At 31.2% G+C, this 21,703-nt stretch overlaps 1 protein-coding gene across 2 annotated transcripts; it reads left to right on the top strand.

The window, feature by feature from the left end:
* The first annotated feature begins 613 nt into the window (after window positions 1-613).
* Window positions 614-20,787, top strand: LOC139491910 (uncharacterized). 2 transcript variants are annotated; one of them, XM_071279841.1, is made up of 5 exons: window positions 614-746; window positions 12,823-12,930; window positions 15,422-15,616; window positions 16,655-16,816; window positions 20,632-20,787. In XM_071279841.1, the coding sequence occupies exons 1-5, from the start codon at window positions 738-740 to the stop codon at window positions 20,767-20,769; spliced, it is 612 nt and encodes a 203-aa protein (XP_071135942.1). In that variant the 5' UTR covers window positions 614-737; the 3' UTR covers window positions 20,770-20,787. The 2 variants fall into 2 exon arrangements, with proteins under 2 accessions (XP_071135942.1, XP_071135943.1); XM_071279842.1 differs by lacking the exon at window positions 614-746 and adding an exon at window positions 4,531-4,641.
* The last annotated feature ends 916 nt before the right edge of the window (window positions 20,788-21,703 follow it).

The following is a 21,703-nucleotide window of genomic DNA, read 5'->3' as shown; positions in this document are numbered from 1 at the left end:
TTCATCATTCAGTTTTACTATTTCAATATTTATCCAATAATTCGTTAAAATGTTATACAAAAATTCAATTTTGAATGGTACATGTGGTATGTAGTAAGTTATAAACTTATAAAAAGCGTTGCGCAATTTTCTGAAAAAAAATCTCCTTTGATACTGTTACACCTCTGCTACGATCGACATGATCGATATTACATTACATCTGTCCTTTCTTTTGTTTTGAGATAAAAAAAAAATCAATAGAGTGTATTTGTTCTTACTAAACAACATTTTATATTGACTTTACACATTGTCTGAAATTGTCTGCTATGTCATGTCATTAAGGTAATATTTATTAAATAAATAAAGCACACCACTGACCCAATTGTGTATTTTCTGAAAATGTATCCTATAGAAAGTGAAACTACAACTGAATACATTTCCTGGGAGTTTTAATAGGGTTTTTCAACATGTTAAATTCCCATGTTTATTTATAGAAATTTGACAGTGCGATACGCAATGTATATAAAAATATAAGACACTATTTTATTAAAACATTTAATATTCCGTTGTTTGATATGGATTACATGGCAAAGACCAGTCATCAGGTACTTAGTGTTAGAAGTGCTATTTCATTATTCATTTACGGAAGATGAAACCATAAGACAGTAATCTTTTTATTTATTTTACTGTACAACGTGACTTAATTCACATTTTATTTTTTAATAATAATTACATATACTGAGTTGGAATATTTTTATATGGATAATGTGAGTATGGAAATCTGTATTTTACCAAATATATATCATTGTACATTTGAAATAAATACTGTTTCCATTGCATCAGTTTTTTTGTCGTGTCATTTCATTAATAGATTATAGTTATTTTGTCTTCTGTATTATACTGTTTGATTCAGCAGTTGTTCAATATATTTACTGCTAGTTAAAGGACCGAACAAAGGTTAATTAAAGACGACCAAAATGGTATACCTTGTCACATTTATTGTGAAGTATATATCTTCTTTTCCATGTCGTAATATTATAATCACTATTTTGATCTGAGCGTCACGGATGAGTCTTATGTAGACGAAACACATGTCTGGCGTATCAAATTATGAGCCTGGTACCTTTGATAACTATTTGCAATATCATGTTCTTAAAAATAACAAAAAATCAGTACGAAATTTATATTAGTTTTCGATTCTATACAATACTATTCATATGCGTTATCTCTTTAATGACTGTAATATTTTTTCTGTCTATGAAGAAATAACATAAAAAATGTGGTGCACACTGAATACGCGCGTATGCTTTTTAGAATAGACAGATACATATTACAGTTATTTCTAATAATTAAATTGAAATAAATAATGTAATCATTGCAACAGTATTGTTATATCACAGTATCTTGTTATATCATAGCCATATCCAAGTCAAATTATTTGTCGGGAAGAATATTTTCATTGTACTTCAGCGTTTAATTGTGTTTTATTACACCATATACAAAAACTATTTTAATTGGATGACATGTAATGCCATCCTTTTGAAGGTCCATAAAGAAACGAACGATTTGTGTAGAAGCAATAAAAGTACAGTACACACTACTTATTTAGTCCTTTACATTGCTTATATTCGAGAAGAAATATAATTCCAAACCTAAAAAAAAGTGTCAAGACACAGTATTCAACTACTCGAAAAAGGGCAAAGCCAAAAATTGTAATATGCAAACAATTAAAAGTCAACATGATTTAGTATAAACGGAACTGAAGCAAAAATCATTTTGATGTACATACTCCTGCATATATCTATGAAAGTCAAAGGACATTCTTTATTAAAAAAGTTTGTTTTGTTCTATTTTTTTTTGCCTTTTCGTAAGTGTACATTACTATAATCAAGATTGTATTCGTTTATTACAATATTTATTTTTAGCACTTTGTCCTAGATTAAAAACCTCTATTATTACCTTAACGGAATTTATCCTCTATAAATAAAAAAGCTTTAACATTGAGTATTTTCCGAATATAAGTGTAGTTCATGCGATAGGAAAAAATTACTAAAAATCTTACCCGATCTAGGAAATAGTTTAACAACTGTTCAAATTTATTGTTCTGTAGTAATTTATTAGTAAAGGAAATGATATAAATTTCAATTCTTCATTATTTGTAGTTAAATCTTGATAAACAAACACTTAAGATATTCAACTGCAAAACATATTAAAACATATATAAAATAACACACCAAAAAAAAAAAAAACCAAAAAAAACCCCAAGATAAGATTAATAAAAAAAATAATTTCATAAATGTACAACATAAATGGAAGAAATGGAACAGAAATACCAAATTGTATTGATACATGACATAAATCCTATACACATATGAGAAAACCAAACCATTTATCAGTTAGAGCAAATACTGGCAAGATAACATGACCGTTAATATATAAACTTGCACGTCGAAACCCATTGACAGCTAGATACATTTGAATATTGTATAAACATGTTCGCGCTCTTATGTGCACGTAATATTTTCCACTGAATGTAAACGTAACGAAACAAAAAAAAATGAGTTTGACTGTCCCTATGTCTACTGAACGTAAACGTAACGATAATCTAACTAATGAGTTTGACTGTCTCTCTGGTATATTTCGCCCCTCTGTCAGCATCACCGTTTTAAAGAATGGTTACGAAACAAAATAAAATGCCTTCTTATAAGGGAATACTAGTCGCCTTCAACAGAAAAAAACCCCAATCGAACAGCAATAATCAAACAAACAAAGAGGGAAAACAAAATCAAAGCTGGTCCAGAAAATCGTTGAATTCCTTTAGTTTGCGTTTTTGTGATCTGAGGCGACATAGATTTTTCGTGTGTTATTTGGTACTCTCTGATAATTCTATCATATATATTGACAGTTACTTCATAAGAATAGAGATAGATATTAGTACAAAAATGATACTCCAAAATTTGATAAAAAAATATGCAATATATTATTCAACTTTTTTAATTCAAGTAAAATACCAAAAAACCCACACTCAATGAATACACCATACAGTGGTTTCCTAAACATAAATGAAAATAAAGAGGCTACTCTTCTTCTCCAAAGATTGCATTTCTTGTTGGGTAACCTTTAGCCAAGTGGAATAGACAATACACTGAACTACGTACAGAAGTAATTTGTTTAAAAGAAGTTCCAGTCCGATGTTGGAACCGGTAACAGACGAAATAAAATGACAATTAAAAACGAATTCTTCAGAGAACAATTGAATTCTTTCCACCTCGATAATAAGAATGAAATTTAAAAAACGATGTTAGAAAATGTCACTCCTTGTTGATGTAATTTGGTACTTCAAACTGATATAAAAAAATAAGATTAATAGGTATATGCAGAAGACTTAATTGTCTTATAATGAACAAGAAAGGATTTTTAGCAAGGTCAAAATTTAGAACGTCAAATTGACCTTTGACCTTGATCTCAATTTCAAGGTCATAGGTCAGTGATATCAAATCAAAAGACCCCAGGTCAATTACTTGTATGGTTGTGGAGAAATTCCGATTTCAAATACAAAATGGGAGAAAACTCCTATAAGGGTTGACCAAAATACCTCGACTTAAATGGGTTGAAGTTGCGCCTTATTGAAAACAGTTATTTGGCAAACACATCATATCATTAACTGTTACAGTTTCTTTTGAATAACGATAACAAGCAAAATTCAAAATTGAGAACATGACCTTGACCTTTAACCTTGACCTCAATTTCCTTCAAATGGACCAAGGACTCCAAATCAGAAGACTTTATGCCTCTACGACTTATAATGTGTGAATTCATCCAACATATCGCCTATCTTAAATTTTCAAAGGGAAATAACTCCCATAAGATGTCTCCAGATCACTCCAGTCAAATAAGCCAAATCATTCTTGAGGGTAGACGAACAATTTGGTGAAAACAGTTTGTTAAAATCTTTTACCGTTTTAGAGAAATAGCGATAACAAGAAAAAGGGGACGCGGGGAGATAACTCCTATAAGAATAAGTGTTCGGTCACACAGGGTGAGTTTTGAAACCCCCATTACTATACAACATCATTGGCCAAACATCCATTTGATATGTTGTAAAACAAAAAAGCATCTCAGATGGCAGTAAAAAAATAAATAATAATAATCAGAAGAAAAACAAAAGGTCTTTCCACGAAAATTGGAAAGACCTTATGAGTAACATACATTGGCAAACAACTACCAGTAGTTAAACATGTCAAAGACACACAAGCTCCGGACCTCAATTAAACTGATCGAAAGATTACGTTTTTATCATATTAACATGTTTACAAAAAATGTATTAACAACAAACACATTAATGCAAAATATCATAACACTATGTTGCCCCAAAAATTTGAATACCACAACACATTCACAAAAGTAATCCGAAAACTATAATGAAAATATTTCTAACAAGATATCTGTCAAAATAATGTATTAAAAAATTAAAACCCTATATTTATTCTATTTTGGTATAATTTTTCTGAGTTGGCTAAATGTACTTTTACTTTCGTTTCTCAGTAAGTAACAAAAGTAAGTCAAAATCAATATACGTACAAAATCATAATAACCTGATTCGCAGTTAACTAGGAAGGACATTTTTGTGCACGATATCGAGTTTACATAACTCATTTAAATGTAAGTACAAAGTATTTCTGTTTCATTCTACTCAAAATGTATTTAATGTATTTGACAAAATCATACTTGGTAGATATCATTTGAATGCGATCATTTAACGTAAAAAATTATTATGATAAAACTTAGACTACTTTAATTTTTATTTTATTTGGAGAACAAACAACAGTAACACTATCATGTAAATGAATGATTAAAAGGATCTGAACATCCAATGTGGCTACTGTTGATTGTTCCGCCTTATGAGTAACAAACACACAATTACAATAACAAAAGGTACACTAAACAGCATAATAATCATATATCTGCGTTGTTGATTTATGCTATGGACAATTGAATTGAATATATAAGACAGAATGATAAGTAGTATAATATATAAATAACCGACAATCTATATACAGTTAAGTTCTCAAACTAGTTTAACAAATCAATCACTTAGCCAATATTAAAATGCTGTATTGGCACAAAGAGAAAAAAATAAACACACCGAATCAATTTTACATCAAACCATCCTAATTACAAAAGAAATTTAAATTTGTGTTTAAAAAAATATCCAAGTCATGATAAATATTTTGTCAAATTAAAAAAAAAAAGCACTTTTGCTTTCGTTACTCTATATTTCGAAATTAAACCGTACCTATTAATAAACGGTATCAATATGTCCTGATACACCGTTAAGTACACTCTGTATATTCGCCTTTTAAAAACGCATGTCCATGTACGTACAATTAATTTAAGTCTTACTTAATTTTAAAGTATGTAATTCTTTTGACATAATTATAAATGTCCCGTTGCATTGAAACGAAAAAATATACCACGATTATCCCATAGTATGCAATATTTAATTAGAATTGAATTGGACATAAATATAGAAATAACTTTCAATTATGCAATGCATAACATTTATCAATTTTTCGTTTAATGATACGTTATCAATCTTTCGATAAAATATGATAGTTGTTATAAAAATAAGGAAATGTGGTATGATTCCCAATGAGACACGTACAACTATCAATCCAAGTTAAAATGAGGTAGATGTAGGCAGTTTAGAGTTCCTAATAGTTAGTTAAATATACTGAGTATTTTCAATACAAATGCCGATATAGTCATATAACAGATCGAACTGCCTTTTAATTTTAACTTACACATGAAAACGTGATAAGGGAGACGGATTTATGTACTTTTTGTGCGTGTTCCGAATCCTATTTCGGACATATTGAGGGAACAAAAAAATTTATTGCAACATAATAAGTCAGAAACGAGAACTAGTACTAGTATCCGTCTGTTTGAGACAGTATCGATGATCTTTAGTAAAATGAATATTTATCATTTTTGTTAAAACGCAAAACTTTTATATTTATAGATGCATCAATGGGAGCTCTGAGCCACAAAATTAAACTTTCGATCCAAATATTTCTAAACATTGTTCCAAGAAATTAAGAAGTGTACTTGTTAACAGACTCCGAGCAAAACTTGATAAATTTATCATAATAAATGTAACGGTGCAAACTAATTAAATGATATGACGTTCATCTCTAGATTGTTCATTCTTAGTGTGTTTATGACAGTCCCTTACATGATTAAATCCTTACTATGAAAAAAGATAAAGCCGGTTTCTATTATCTTTAAACGATGAAAACACGGGACAAGATTAAACACCAAACATATTAATTACTTGATAATACATACCATGGTCGAAAACAATAGTTGAAAATATTAAATGATAACAAATCGAAGAAAAACATGACAATAAGAAAAACAGGGGACTATGCTTGAAATATATCTAAAGGGTAAGACAGTCCTGGTTCATCTCTGGTATCCTTCTTATCGTACATAGAAAAAACAAGTAAAAGCCAAAAGACAACCGACAGATCCTTAGTCACCACTAAGATAACCGAAGAGCTAGCATTACAATCGGTATAACCATTTTTAAAGAAACCTATTGTTGAGATAAAAAAAAAGGCAACAGTAGTATACCGCTGTTCAAACTCATAAATCCATGGACAAAAAACAAATTCGGGGTAACAAACTAAAACTGAAGGAAGCGCATTAAATATAAGAGGAGAACAACGACACAACACTACAATGTAACACACACAGAAACGGACCAAGCATCAGACAAAATCCCACGAGAATAACAAGTATAACATCAAAACCAAATACATGAATTTGGGATAGACAAGTACCGTGACACGTCTTATCGCAATGTCAATTTACACTCAAAAATAAGAGAAAACAAACGACGCAACGTTAAATTGTAACACACACAGAAACGAACTATAATATAACAATGGCCATATTCCTGACTTGGTACAGGACATTTTTAAAGGAAATGATCGTCTTCTTCATTTTCTTTTGTTTGACCCTTGAATTCAAACTAAAAATAACTACTAGTATGTCTCTATTACTTATGATTTACCAGTTACAAATACGTTTCAATATTAAAGTGGGGCCTCGGTGGCCGACTGTTATAAGTAGTTACTACTGTAATCACTAGCCAGTCAACACTGAGGTTGTGAGTTCGAAGCCTGCTCGTGTGAGTGCACTCAACTCCAATCTTAATTGTTAAGAATTGTCAGGTCATCAGTTTTCAGATAGTGGCACATGAAATGGGTAATCCTTTTTTTACAAAAGACAATTTTTACCTTTATTTAAGGTCATGTGTCTCCCAAAATAATACAAAAGACCCCCTTAGCTTTATTAAATATAAAAACGAACTAATTGCAAAGGTCAAAATCATGGACTTTCTTTTTGGTTTGACCTTGACCTGAGTTTTAAGGTAATAACGCAATGACCTCAAATCTAACCACCCTAACTCCAATCTATAGATATTTGAGTTAAGCCCCAATTAGCTAATATAAGAATTGAAGGTGAGCCACCTTCCAATAAATTCCGACGCACCTTTTTAACCAAAATATACATGTTAATTTTAGTAGAAAAAAAAATTTTGTAAAACTATTTTGTCAGTATCATATACGGTTTCGGAAGAGAAACAATAAAAATCCAAAATACAAAAGATTATGACCTTGGCCTTTGATCCACAACTTATTCCCCTCTTGGTCAACTAAGGAACTCACACTAAAAGAGCATCGATAAGACATTATATCTCTATCAATTATGGTTTACCATTTAAAAATACAGATCACTTATGTCAAATACATGATAAGGGAAAACAATTTTCATATGTCTCTGGATGAGCTAGGTCAAACATTTCTTCGACATATAACGCAGAATTAAGAAACATAATTGTGTGGTTATTTTCCTTTAAGTTACGAAGGAGGTACAAAAAAAGAAAGAAAAACTGTGTTTAGGGATATTCCAATAAAAAGTCTTTAGCTAAATGAGATGAGTTTCAAAGGCAAATTCACTGTTCGAGATTATGAGTATCAGAACAAAATGCACAGGTCTTTCCATGTAAATATAGAAAGCCATAATAATAACAAAAAAACAAAAGTTATGTCAAAACATAACATATCGTACACAGTTTCCAAAAACATACAAGTATGGTTCTTCTTTTAAATGCACTGATCAATTACTTCCTTATTCATATAATTACATTGAATGGAATCATACATGGTTTCTCAATATTTTTGCTTGTAATAAGTGAAATAGTTTGCTTCTTCCAGTTTACAAAGGATCCTTTCGGTTCATATCAAATGTTTCTTGCTACTTGAGATACAAGATAAAAATACGGCGTTCTATCACCACAACAAAGCATAACACAACATCACCTCCAGTACTAGTTAAGCTCACTTCGAGGTAACTTTTTCATGTATCCGTACTTATTTATAACAAAGGTCAAAATAGAGAACGTCAATGTAAAACTTAAACTTCAATTGGAAGGTCATATGTCGTACGACCTTCATCATAAATTATAATATAATAAAGAAAGGCTCCGATTAAATGTCAAAAATTTCAAAAGAGATAAGGAAACGTCATGACTCAGCTATATTAGCGACAAGAAATTACGGAATATAGCAAGGTTAAATCCATGTGTGAGCGCCCAACCATTCGAAATCTAAGACTGTGGTGCAATAGAACAGACTGTAAATATGGTAACGAAAGCACATATTAAACAACTGATAAAATCCATTCTCAAAGTTCAATAGTCAAATGTTTTAAGTAATGGAGATAATTTTCTCCTACCGGTTTATAAAATGGCAAGTCATGCTATCATGTGCAAGTTGGAAAAAAGTAAGCTAGTAAAAGTACCGAACTCTAAGGAAAATTTAATATGGAGAGTCCTTTTTGAAAAGACATTACTAAAAGCTCAAATAGTTATCAAAGGTACCAGGATTATAATTTAGTACGCCAGACGCGCGTTTCGTCTCAAACACATCAAATGAATTCGAAGATGATATGTGTGGAAAAGTAGTTACATACCCTACCAAGCAGCTTTTTTTTAGAACATTTAAGGGGACAAAATTATAAACGTCAGCAGAGCACTTTCATCCAAATGTAGTTACATAGCGTCACAACGCAATTTACATTTTACCATACAAACTTATTTCAATTACTATTAAGGTTTGTAAGGAGTTGGGATAACATGGACAATAAGTACCCTTTTGAAAATAAACTTGAGCTTTAAACATGACCTAGCTAATTAACGAAAGACCTCTTATTAAAAGTCTTTTGGTCTCCATGACTTACGGTTTACGAGTTCACGAAAAAAAAACCAACTCATTTCAAACAAACAAGGGAAATAAATATTTTAGCATATGACCGGATGTCTTCGATCCTGATTTAACACATCATCTTCATGCGATAAACGCTACGATTTTCGAGGAAACGCGATAACAAGAAAACAATTAACGAGAGATAACTCCTATATAAAAAGTGTTTGATTTAACAAGATACGTTACAAAGAATGATAACAACAATTACAAAAATATTTAATTTTTTGATATCATATACCAAATATCGTAAAAAGTATTTTAAAACAAAATCGACATCTGATAAAGAAATGGAAGAAGAAAAAAAAACAATGACAACAAAATCAATTAGTCTCTCCACTAAAAAAACACCACTTAATAAAAACAACCGCAGATATTGTATAGTTCAACCTGAGAAAAATATTAATCCTAACTATATGTACTAATGGACAAATCTGCATACATAAACAAATAATTCTTATATGATTTGCATATTAGAGAATGCGTTGACAGGATTGGTCAAGAGGACTTCTGGTAGTTGATCTTGACGTTGGTCATTTATCGATAGACGACGTTGACCGAACTTCTTTTCGTAACAAATGTTAACCAGATGGCGGCAATAATAACAACGACGTTAACAAAATTTATTGTCACTGCACGTTTACCGTTTAATAAAGTAATAAACACAAAAACATTCGTTTGAATGATAATAAGAGTGTTTGCAGTTTATTATTCATCAGATAGCAAATTTCATTGCGTACATATTTTTGTGTTAACTAACAAATATATCCATGCGTCAGGCCTTTTCAATGACATAAATATACAATTTACGTGTGATAGAGGTAACGAGTGTGGAAAAAAATATATTCCCTTTTTCCAATTTTAAAGAATTATAAGGATTAAACGCATTTTTAAAGGAATTTATTGGTGTAAAAAGTGGACCAAGTCACTCACAAACATATCATTAAACTTCCTCGGACTTTTATTTGTTTGTGAGTGAATTGGTCGAGTGTATACACCAATAAATTCAATTAAAAAGGCGTTTCATCCTATATTATCATCGTAAAACTGTAGCAAAAATATCGAACTTCAAGGCAAATTCGAAAGTCCATACAAACTGAAAAATAATCGAACGCTATCAAACAACGTAACAACAGCAATATTAACAGGTGTTTCAACTAAAAATATATAAAACTATACTCATAACATTAAAGATGCAGACAATTGTTGTAAACGCATTTTCTGTCTGATAGCTTTATAAATTTGGAACTTTTGTTTGAATTCGGATTTAATTGAGACTGAGTAAGATTACCCATGGATTAAAGTTTTTCGTTACACTTTTTAAACATGAATTAAACTCACAAAATAAGATTGAGCTACAGACATTAATTGCTAAAAAACCAAAAGTATCTATCGAAGTAAACAGACAAACTATGCTGTTGATAAAAATGAAGACTCAATACATAAACATAAATCGTTAAATTTCTTGACAGCTGTTATAGCGTCTGCAATAGAATAAAAGCTAAAAGTCTTAATAGCTGCAAGTGTGAGACGACCCCATGAATGCAATCTATAGACTGAAATTCTTGGTATTTAATTTTAAATAATGCTAAATGTACCAGAGTTCAAACGGGTTTTAAACTTACTTTCAAGCTGATTGTTTGAGTATGAGATAACTTTTTACTTGCACAAATTTGAATTTTTGTTCCCCTTTTTTGGTTAGGCCTGACACAGATTATTTTAATTAATGTGCGATATCTTGAAAAGATTGTGTGTTTCATTTAAGAAAATGTGAATTATGCCTAAAATAACTTCAAAAAGAAGTTCATGGAATACCGCCATCTTAGTGGGTACTATTACAATAACATAATTGAAGTTAATAGTTACAAGGTTTATAATTTGGTACGCCAGACGCGTATTTCGTCTACATATGACTCATCAGTGACGCTCAGATAAAAAAAGTGAGAAAACCAAACAAAGTACAAAAATGAAGAGCATTATTGACCCAAAATTCCAAAAAAGTTGTGCCAATTACGGCTAAGGTAATCTATGCATGGGATGAGAAAATCCTTAGTATTTCGAAAAATTTATACTTTTGCAAACAGAAAAATTAAAAAAAATGACAATATAACTAATATTTATGTCAACACCTTAGTGTTGACTACTGAGTTGGTGATAACCTCTTATACGACACGTCTATCGGCAGTTGCATCGACCCAGTGGTGTAAATAGTTACCTTTTTTTTAGTATATAATTAGGACAGGAATGTTATGAAGTTTGTACTATCTTCAGTCCTCGTCTGTATAAGGTTTCTGTTTGTATTGTATTTTGATTTTTTATTTCTGTGGTAAAATACCCCAGAATATTTCCATAAACTCTTGATAACATTCGAACTGTACAACGTTCAAATCAATGAAGAAAGTTGTCACCTGTTAAAACGTGTTAACCCACTGAATTTGTATACACCTGTCTAAGCTAGAAGGTTGCTGTTCAGTGGTTGTCATTTGTTGATGTGGTACATAGTTTTTTTTCTCGTTTCTCGTTTTTAATAAAGATTAAACCATTGGTTTACTTGTTTTAATTGTTTTACACTAGTTATTTCGTGACCTTTTATATCTTGCTGTTCTGTGTGAGTCAGAAAGTCATTTATGTTTTATAAGCATTCTAGGTTTGCCAATACGTGTTCATTTTTACTCAACCGTTCATATCTGACTTTGCAATTCTTTTTTCTCAGTTTACACGTTGGTTTATAATATCTTAAATTATTTGGACTCTGTATGCATGGTTGAATAATTGTCTCATAGTCAAAAATTGTACATCACCTTATCAAAATAAAAAGAAGGGTATGATTTCCAATGAGATAAAAACCTAGCAAGAATCCATATGAAGTTAACAACTACAGGTCAGCGTATGGCCTTCAACAATGAGCAAAACCCATTCAGCATAGTAATATTTGAAGGGTGCATCTCCTTGTTTATGTCGGAAGAGTAAAATATCATTATAAATTCAAAACTTAAATAAAGATATGCTAGTATGTAGAAACAGTTGTTGAAATAAAAGTATCAAACATATCAAAGAGTTTGTTGTATAATACTGGTCTTGGTCCCAAATTATTAACAAAAAATATTAAAAAAAAACCTACAAATAAGTAAATTGCATACATTAAATTGGAATGGTACCAGAATTATTATCATACAACAAGGATATGTTATTTAATAAAATCACACCTATTCATTCTTGTTCCGTTTAGTCAATAACTAAATTTTTATATTACAGTGGAAGAATCAAGAAGATAACATGGGAAACTATATTGACATATTCTCGACTTTTGTAAAAAGAAATTTACACCGAACTTTAAAGATACACAAAGTCGAAACAATGAAAACCAAATTAACACTTAAATCTTTTAATAGTTGAGTAAATGGTAAAGACTAAAAGGTTTGTTTTTAGTTTTAAAAGTTAAATATTTATCATTTTAATCCTTTCTCATTTATTAGAATTAGAATTATTTTTATTTATTTTTTAATTGTAGGATATTCCATCCCTCGGCCACACGTTGGTTTTTGAAAGTCCGGAAAGTGATATGCAACCATCCATTGAGAATACTACAAATAAAATCTTAGAAGAGTTGTCAAAAGTTGTAAGTGATCTTGTTATTGTAAACAAACAGAAGTTAGTGAAAAAAAAATCGTGTAGATAAAACAGTACAAAATATAATATATATCTAATTTATGTCTCAAAATGATCAGATCTTCTGTAGTCATATTGAAAGTCAGTATGTCTTAAATATCTTACAACGACTATGTTACTAGGTTTACTTCTTTTTTGTAAAATAATCAAGACGACAAAGATGGGAACACCTACATGTCACCATAAGGCCTTTGACATTTAAGTCCGTTTCGAAAAGAGAACTAATTATGAGTTTTTTCTACACGAGAAAATACAAGGGAAGTGAATAAATACAAAAATACCCGACTTGCTAGAGATATAAACCATCTAGATGTGCAACCTCCATCGTGCAAGGCTTTTCATACTTAAAACGAAATAACAACTTAAAAATTGTGAAATGCAAATCAACGTGAACGTAATTAATGTATACTTGATGGTACGAGTAGCACGTTTAATCATTTCAAATTAAAACACTCCACATTATTTTTGTGACACCATGAAAAAATGAAAGAAACATCGGTTTCAGACATTTTTAAGGAGTTTTTTATTTTTATCTTTTCTATCTGAAGTTATTGTAAAAAGTAAAATCACAAAAATACTGAACTTAGAGGAAGATCAATTGGGAAAGTCCATAATCACATGGCAAAATCAAATAACAAAACGCATCAAAAACGAATGGACAAGAACTGTCATATTCCTGACTTGGTACAGGCATTTTCAAATGTAGAAAATGGTGGATTAAACCTGGTTCTATAGCGCTAACCCTCTCACTTTAATGACAGTCTCATCAATTTCCGATATTTTTACATTGATGCGTTAAATAAACAGACACAATAAATAAAATAGTCAAAATATGGGTACATCAGTCATCATCGTTTAACAATTTTAAAAGGAACAATTTAACAGAACACAAAAACATCTACTATCTACGAACACATTTATTGATTTGAGTGTCTGACGTCAGAAAATTTTATACGTCACATAAATTTGTCGTTCAATGTGCGTACAAACAATTTTAAAATTTTCATGGGAATGTTAGCATACAGGGTTAAAAAATCAAAAGTATGTAAGAATAAATTTAAGAAATAGACCGAGATTTAAACTAGTCCAAAAGTTATATATAGAATTTATAAGAATCCAAAAATAGTTAATTCCACTACGCGATTGAATGATTTTGACGTTTTTGGTTCAACGTATATTGTAATTCATAATAGAAATATCATATTGACGGGATCTTTAAAGTACAGAGTCACGTTATAAGAACAAAAGAAATACAAAAAGTCACAAATACAAAACAAACCACAAAAAAATAAAAAATAAAAGCCAATACAAACACATTGACGAGATGTATAAGTACCGAGCCACGTGAAACGGATATCACATGAAACCATTCAACAGTAAAAGTAATATTAATAATAGAACAAAGACAAATGAAAGAACTATAAAACACGTTGTAAAGATGATAAACAACATCAGTACGCAGAATCTATACATCAAGACCATCGTGTATTATTTGAGAAGTTGATACGGAATATTTATCAACAAGGTCTTGGTACCTTCCGATGAACTTTTTTAGTAAAAGAACGAGACGTTCTTTGACATACCCCTGTTTCATCAACTTTCTACTCAGACACTGATGACGTTTTACAAAGTCTGAGTAGGAGTTGCAAGCTCTTGAATATCGAATAAGTTGGGAAATATATATCCCATATGCAGGTGAAGTTGGTATATTGCTACTAAGGTGGGGGAAATTTATAATTTCAAAATAAAAATCGTCTCGTTTGTCATAGATTCTGGTACTGAGATGACTGTGTAAGTCAAATTCGAGATATAAGTCTAAAAGTGAGGCGGAGGAAGCCGTGTCTGTTGTTTCTTTAATCTCTAGTTCTGGGGGATATATTAATGGAACCCAATCAGAAAAGTTCGGATTGTTTATGGAAAGAACATCATCAATATATCTGAAAGTGAAATTAAATAATCTGGCTTCTTTGATTCTCTTGTTTTTTACAAGTGTCTGGAGGAACTCCGATTCATATGAAAATAAAAAGAGGTCGGCAAGAAGAGGCGCACAGTTTGTTCCCATAGGAAGCCGACAATTTGTTGGAAAAGTCTACCTCCAAACTCAACAAATATGTTGTCGATAAGAAACTCCAGCATACTGACCACTTGTTCTTCTGTGTAGCATATTTTACCTTTTTAAACGTCAATGTAGATACGGTTGTATAAGTCAAACTTCACCAGTAATCCTCACAGAAAAATCTTATAATGACAAAGGACAAACTATTGTTGGGTATTATAGATAAGGTTTTTAAACATCAACGTAAACTATCGGTTACATGTAACCGGTTAGTTGATCGAACGATTATCTGAATAAACTGTTAGCCAAAACTGTTTGATTAGATATATAATATACATCATGTAGTAAAACATAATTCATGAAACATAACTGTTTTGTTTTTCAGAGGGGAAAAGCCTCCAAAACAAGCGGTTTGAACTTTGGATGCAAAGAGAGGAAAGATGTCGTAGTTAGTCTCAATCAAATAAAGAGCTTGGATGAAAAGAACATGTCCTACCTAGAAAAAGATGTAGGAGTACATCAGGGAAAGATAAAACCTCATCCAACCGCAATCGATGTTTGTTTTCTCAACGAAATAACTGTAAGTTCAAATAAAACATTTTGATACAAAGAACAAAGTAAAATAACAAATATATCGAACTGCAAAGGGAAATTCAAGATCTTAAGGAGGTAGACCTAGGTTAAGGGAAATCACTCTTAAAATCATCAGTACGTTTGTGTCAACCATTTTCAAAAATATATTCTAAGCTTCTAGGTTACATAGATTATTTTCAATCTGTTTCAGGTAAATGCTTAAAATACATTGATGAACTTGTCTTTAACAAACGCTTAACTGATTTACAGACTTATCTCCCTGATTCAAGGTCTACCCCCTTAAATACCGAACAAATTGGAAAATATATATCTCACATGCAGGTGAAGTTGGTATATTGCTGCTAAGATGGGGAACATTTATAAATTCAAAATTAAAATCATCCCGTTTTCTGGTATTGAAATGATCGCAAATTCGGGATACAAGTATTAAAATGAAGCTGAAGAAGATGTGTCTGTTGTTTCTTTAAAAAACTTCCCTAACTAGTTATAGATGAAATATTAATGAATCCCAATCAGGAAAGTTTGAATGATGAAAATGAAATGAATATCATAAAAATACTTCAGAAATTCACAATAAGGTTTTACGGAAAACATATCCTAACGAGATAAAGGATGATCTCAGTTTTCAAATTCTGAACTTTTGATTTCTATGTTGTCTGCCTTATACTTACAATGAGCAACATGACGGGTGTGAAATATCGGAACAGAATATGCTTTCTCTTTCAGAGTAGTTTTGAACACTCATACCGTTTTGCCTCAAAAGTTGCCTCATTGGCAATCATACAATATCTTCTAATTTTCTATAATTTGTTAACTGATTTGTCTTTCGTCGTCTACGTTTTTTGCAATTACTTTGTCAGTTTTTCTCTAGTATTGAGTTTTGAATGACTCTTGGATTGTCCGCCTTTCTGTACATGTATATGATAAACCCTTTTAAGTCTATCCAATATTGCCACGGAAACACAAATAATATAATGCTATTCTATCGATAGTTTCAGAAAACTATATATTAATCTGTTTTCAGTCTTATCCAAAACACAGAGTTGGGTGCCAGAAAGAATTATTTCCACAGAACCATCAAGTTGTTGATTCCTATAGAAAAAACATTCAGGACAAGGAAAAGCAATCCATTATTTTGACAAAAGAAGCAGTAAGAAGGCTAGTAAAGCGGAGTAGAGTGCGAAAGGTAAATAGATTAATGAGTATTCTAATGCAATTATTTTGTAACAATGGTTCTGATTGGATGCGTAAAATCTGTATCTCCTTGTCTGTAACTAAGGAAGCCGACATTTTGAATTGCTGAATATATTGACATGTAATTTCTGCAGTAAAAGCCTAAAAACATGTTGCACCTAAAAATCTTCTTTTTATCAAATTTTATTACATTCTGAAGCGGCACAGAAGCCAGAAAACGGCCGGTGTTTATGTTTGACACCGGAAGCATACCTATGACGTTACCTAGTGTAGGGACCAAAAAAGATAACATCTTTTCGCGGAATTTTCTTTAATGAAGATTTTTTTTACAGTTATCTCTTAATTGTATTTAAACGTGAGAGGAATTACAAATTTGACAAATTATATGACTATTTTATATTTGAAATCAATGTAGTACTGATTTATAGGACTATTGTCAAATGAACTCAAACGACATTCAAATATGAGTATTAACCGTCTTCTCAAATGTTCTTTCTTTCATGTGTCCATTGAAACTCTGGTTTACTTTAAACTATTATATCATTTATTTCTGTATGTATTTCTCTATTGTTAGTGTTTATTCGTATTGTATTCCTGTTATTCAATGTTTTCATTTTAAAAGGTCGCTTTAACATTGACATACAAGCGGGAGCTTCCTAAGTAATACAATCAGGTTCAACCTACTATTTCTTTTGTCGAGCCTGCGACGTTTGTCGCAGAGAGCTCAAAATAGGGATATTGATCTGGCGGCGTTAGCTAACTTCTTAAACGCTTCATATTCTCAAAGGTGAAAGACCTGGATACTCATACTTTGTATGTAGACGCCTCATGTGACGAAGTTTCCGTCAGTCACATGTGCAATGTCCTTGACCTCATTTTCATGGTTAACACTTTTTTGTAATGGTAATTAAGTCTTTCCACTTTTCTGTGGAAAGACTTATTGTTTTTCTTCTGATTATTATTTTTTTTTTCTTCCGCCAAATTTTGTTCTTGCGATAAATGTTTGTTTCGCAATATGTCGCTTAGATATTTCTCATATGGTATCGTATAATTAAGGCGCTTTTACATTTCACCCTGCTAAGGCGAACCATTTTCTTTGTAAGAGTTATCTCCCTATTCACTGTTTATCATCAGAGTGCATCTCCTTCGTAACAAAAAAAGATAGCGACAAAATTCTTTTAACAAATATTTCGTTACATTCTCAGTAATTTTTGGCGTATTTAGATCGAAGCGATTCGATGAAATTTTATAGGAGTTATCTACCTTTACAAAATAAATTTGTCGCTATGTTTATTTAACTCATAAACAGTTAACCGTATAACCCTGGAATGTTTTTATTTGAGTTACCTAGGTCCTAACTTAGAAAATGAGGTCAAGGTCAAGTTTTCAATTGTGACTTTTGCATGTTTTTGCATTTTCTCCGACACTTTGAAAGACACATATAAAAGAACAAGTGCAAAATGTCTGCTTTATTGTAATGAAGATATGCTACATTTAGTCTTATACAACTTAAAGGCATCTTATAGGAGTTGGTGCCCCTGAAATGTCTTGATATGTAGTTATTTGATTATAACTTTAACAAAGTTCATTATAAAAGCATTTGACCTTGTACAAAAGGTTGGGTGACAAATGACCTTGAAAAATGACTACCGGAAGTGACCTTGAGAAAACCGGAAGTAGCCTTTTTTGCAATTTTTTCATATAAAAGTACTCAGATTCAATATATTTTGTCATATAGATACATAAACTGATTACTGAAGACTAAAAATGACTTCCAACAAACCGGAAGTGGCCAATTATCTCCCATTCTACATACAAAAGTATATAGAAACTATATATTTTTGAAATCAGTGTGAAAGAAGCTATCATATGAGAACGGAAGTGACATTAATTTCACCGGAAGCATTATATTATCTCTCTTATATCACTCAAAAATATAATTTAGCCATTATTTATCGCATCAGTATAAAGAAACTATCTTCTTATGAAAGTTTCTTTCATGTGGAAAGACTTTCAATTGTTCTCTGAACAATTGGTTTTTAATTCTCTCTTATTTTAAGTAATATGATAACTATATTTGAAAGTTTTCACTTGACCTCGACCTCATTTCATGGATCTGTGAACAAGGTTAAGTTTAGGTGGTCAAGTCCATATCTCAGATAATATAAGCAGCAGGTCTAGTATATTCGGTTATGGAAAGACTGTTATGTGTACATGTCCAACTGGCAGGTGCCATCTGACCGTGATCTCGTTTTCATGGTTCAGTGGTTATAGTAAAATTTGTGTGTTTTGGTTTGTTTTTCTTAATTATACTGTATGCAATAGGTCTACTATATTTGGTGGATGGAATGATTGCAAGGTGTACATGTCCAACTGGCAAGTATCATTTGACCTAAATCTCGTTTTCATGGTTCAGTGGTTATAGTAAAATTTCTGTGATTTGGTCTTTTTTCTAATACTATATGAAATAGATCAACTATATTTGGTATATGGAAATATTTAATGATCTATATGTCAGTCGCACAGGTTTTATTTGACCTTGACCTCGATTTCAAGTTACATTGCTCAGTGTTAAGCTTTTATACGGGATCGTGTAATAATATGATGTCGTTGTCTGCGTCTGCGTCGTCGTCCTAACACACATTGGTGTCCGGACAATAACTTTAGTTTAAGTGAATGGGTCCCTATATTTTTTGAAAAGAAGATCCAATACCACAAAATGAAGGTTAGGATTGATTTTAAGGAGGATAGTTCCAACCCTTTAGGAATTAGGGGCCCAAAAAAAGGGTAAAACTCAAGCATTTTTCTAGTTTCAGGATAATAACTTGTGTATAAGTATTGCGATTGATCTGAAACTGTACCACAATGTTAAATATCACAAGAAGAAGGTTGGGATTTATCTAAGGGGTTATGGGGACAGCAGCTTAGGAATAAAGGGATAAAAAGGGACCAAAACAAGCATTTTTCTAGTTTCGAGACAATAACTTGTGTGTAAGTGCATGGATCTCTCTGACATTGTACCACAAGGTTCCATGTAGCTGGGATTGAGTTTGGGATACATTGCCCCAAATTTGTAGGAATCAGGGGCAAAAAAAATTATTTTATTGTGTTTTGGCCTGTTTTTTTTTAAAACTATATAAGCAACTATATTTGTTGTATGAAAGAATTGTTAGCTGTACATGTCTGCCTTGAATGGTTCATCTGACCATGACCTCATTTTCATGGTTCATTGTTCAATGTTTTGTTTTCTTGGTTTAATGCTTGTTAAGTTTATGTGACAGTTGTAATATAGCTTTATATCAAGGACTATCAACATAATATCAATGATTAGGAAAGTAGGCGAGACATTTCGGTGTGTGCACTCTTGTCTTTAAATATATTGCACCAAGTCAGAAATATTGCAGTTGTTATCAAATAGTCAGTTTAAATGTATGCTGGTGTTTGTTTTCTTGCATGTCAATGTTTCTGTTGTTTCGTTGCTTTCCTCTCATAGTTGTTGTGTTTCCCATCGGGGTTTGCTTGTGACTCAGATTTGTTTTCGTTAAATGGATTTATGACTATTGACATGATTGAACAATGAGTTATTTATATATTTTTATAAAATATAATTGTTATGTAGAAGTTACTGTTATCAATGCCAAATATATCATCTAACGCTTTCTTATTTTGTATGCGTCTTCCTGATGATTGCCTACTTTATAAATATATTACAGCTGTGTGCACATTGTGTATTCGATACACTTTATTTACATTTAATTTGTTGTATTTGTGAGAAAAAACGCATAAAGTTTTTATTATTTTTTCTAGATAGTTGACGAGGATGATCCATTGAAGACATCAAGTAATACTGCAACAAACTTTCAAGGTTCAAGCAGCACACACAGCAATTATAATTTGGAAAGAGAAGATAAAATGCCGTGTGGCGTTGCCTACATAATGAAATAATAAATATCATTTAATGTTTTTGTCTTTTTGAAATTGTTATTTTATTATTCAATCTTTACAAAAGTCGGTGGTAAAAAAAATATGGTACAAATAGTAGGGTAGATTGCTAAATAAAAAGAACCGAATATTGAATGGGAATAAAATTTAAAGGATGAACTTATTTCTCCCCATAAAAAAGTCGAATCATCCTTCAAAACTATTGATCCTTTATTTTTCTTCTCACCATGCAATAACACAATAGAATCAAATAGGCAGGTTATATTGAGTTGAATAATTTTTATCTACTAGTATATCAAAAAGAGAAAGAAGGTACCAAGGGATAACATATAAACAGACCACAAAATGGTAAAAAAACCCAACTTAGAATGGACGAGAGAACAATGACACCATATTATTTAGAAAACTGAAAACCATACAAAATGAATCCCATTTAAAACCGTGAATTATACTCAGGTGCCACGGAAATATATACAGTTCCTGCTCTTCACATGGCAACCGTCACGTTGCTCATACAAGTAGAAATACAGATATAAGCCACCTTCTGTAATGACACAATCTTGAAAAACTTGGAAGATATTCATTTCCAATTACACTTGAAAAAGAGGATACACCATAATAAAAAAGAGATGATTTAAACGTTCTAATGGTTAACCTATTAATTTATATGTCGAAACATTCTAGCAGTGCCTACATGGAGTGTAAAGCTCATATATTCGATATGTTAAAGGTTGATTTTTTTTCACAATGTCATTGTTAGATGGCTGTTGTTAACAAGAAATATATCAAACAAAGAAATAAGTAGTTGGAAACAATTACGGACGACATCACAAGTTATATCATACTTTATAGTATATATCTAATTGCCATAAATATGCACATCGTCTTACAAAAATTGAAAACAACACGTTTGATAATTTCTTGCGTCCGAATCGCT

The sequence above is a fragment of the Mytilus edulis genome, chromosome 10, assembly GCF_963676685.1.
Source record: "Mytilus edulis chromosome 10, xbMytEdul2.2, whole genome shotgun sequence".
NCBI classification, from domain to species: Eukaryota; Metazoa; Mollusca; class Bivalvia; order Mytilida; family Mytilidae; genus Mytilus; species Mytilus edulis.
This window is presented reverse-complemented; position numbering and strand designations above follow the sequence as displayed.

What these genes read in the sequence shown, in the direction of transcription:
- LOC139491910 (XM_071279841.1), top strand. An exon ending in TAGAAGAGTTGTCAAAAGTT is followed by an intron (nt 12,931 to 15,421) that starts GTAAGTGATCTT and finishes TTTGTTTTTCAG; the next exon opens with AGGGGAAAAGCCTCCAAAAC. An exon ending in AGCGGAGTAGAGTGCGAAAG is followed by an intron (nt 16,817 to 20,631) that starts GTAAATAGATTA and finishes TATTTTTTCTAG; the next exon opens with ATAGTTGACGAGGATGATCC.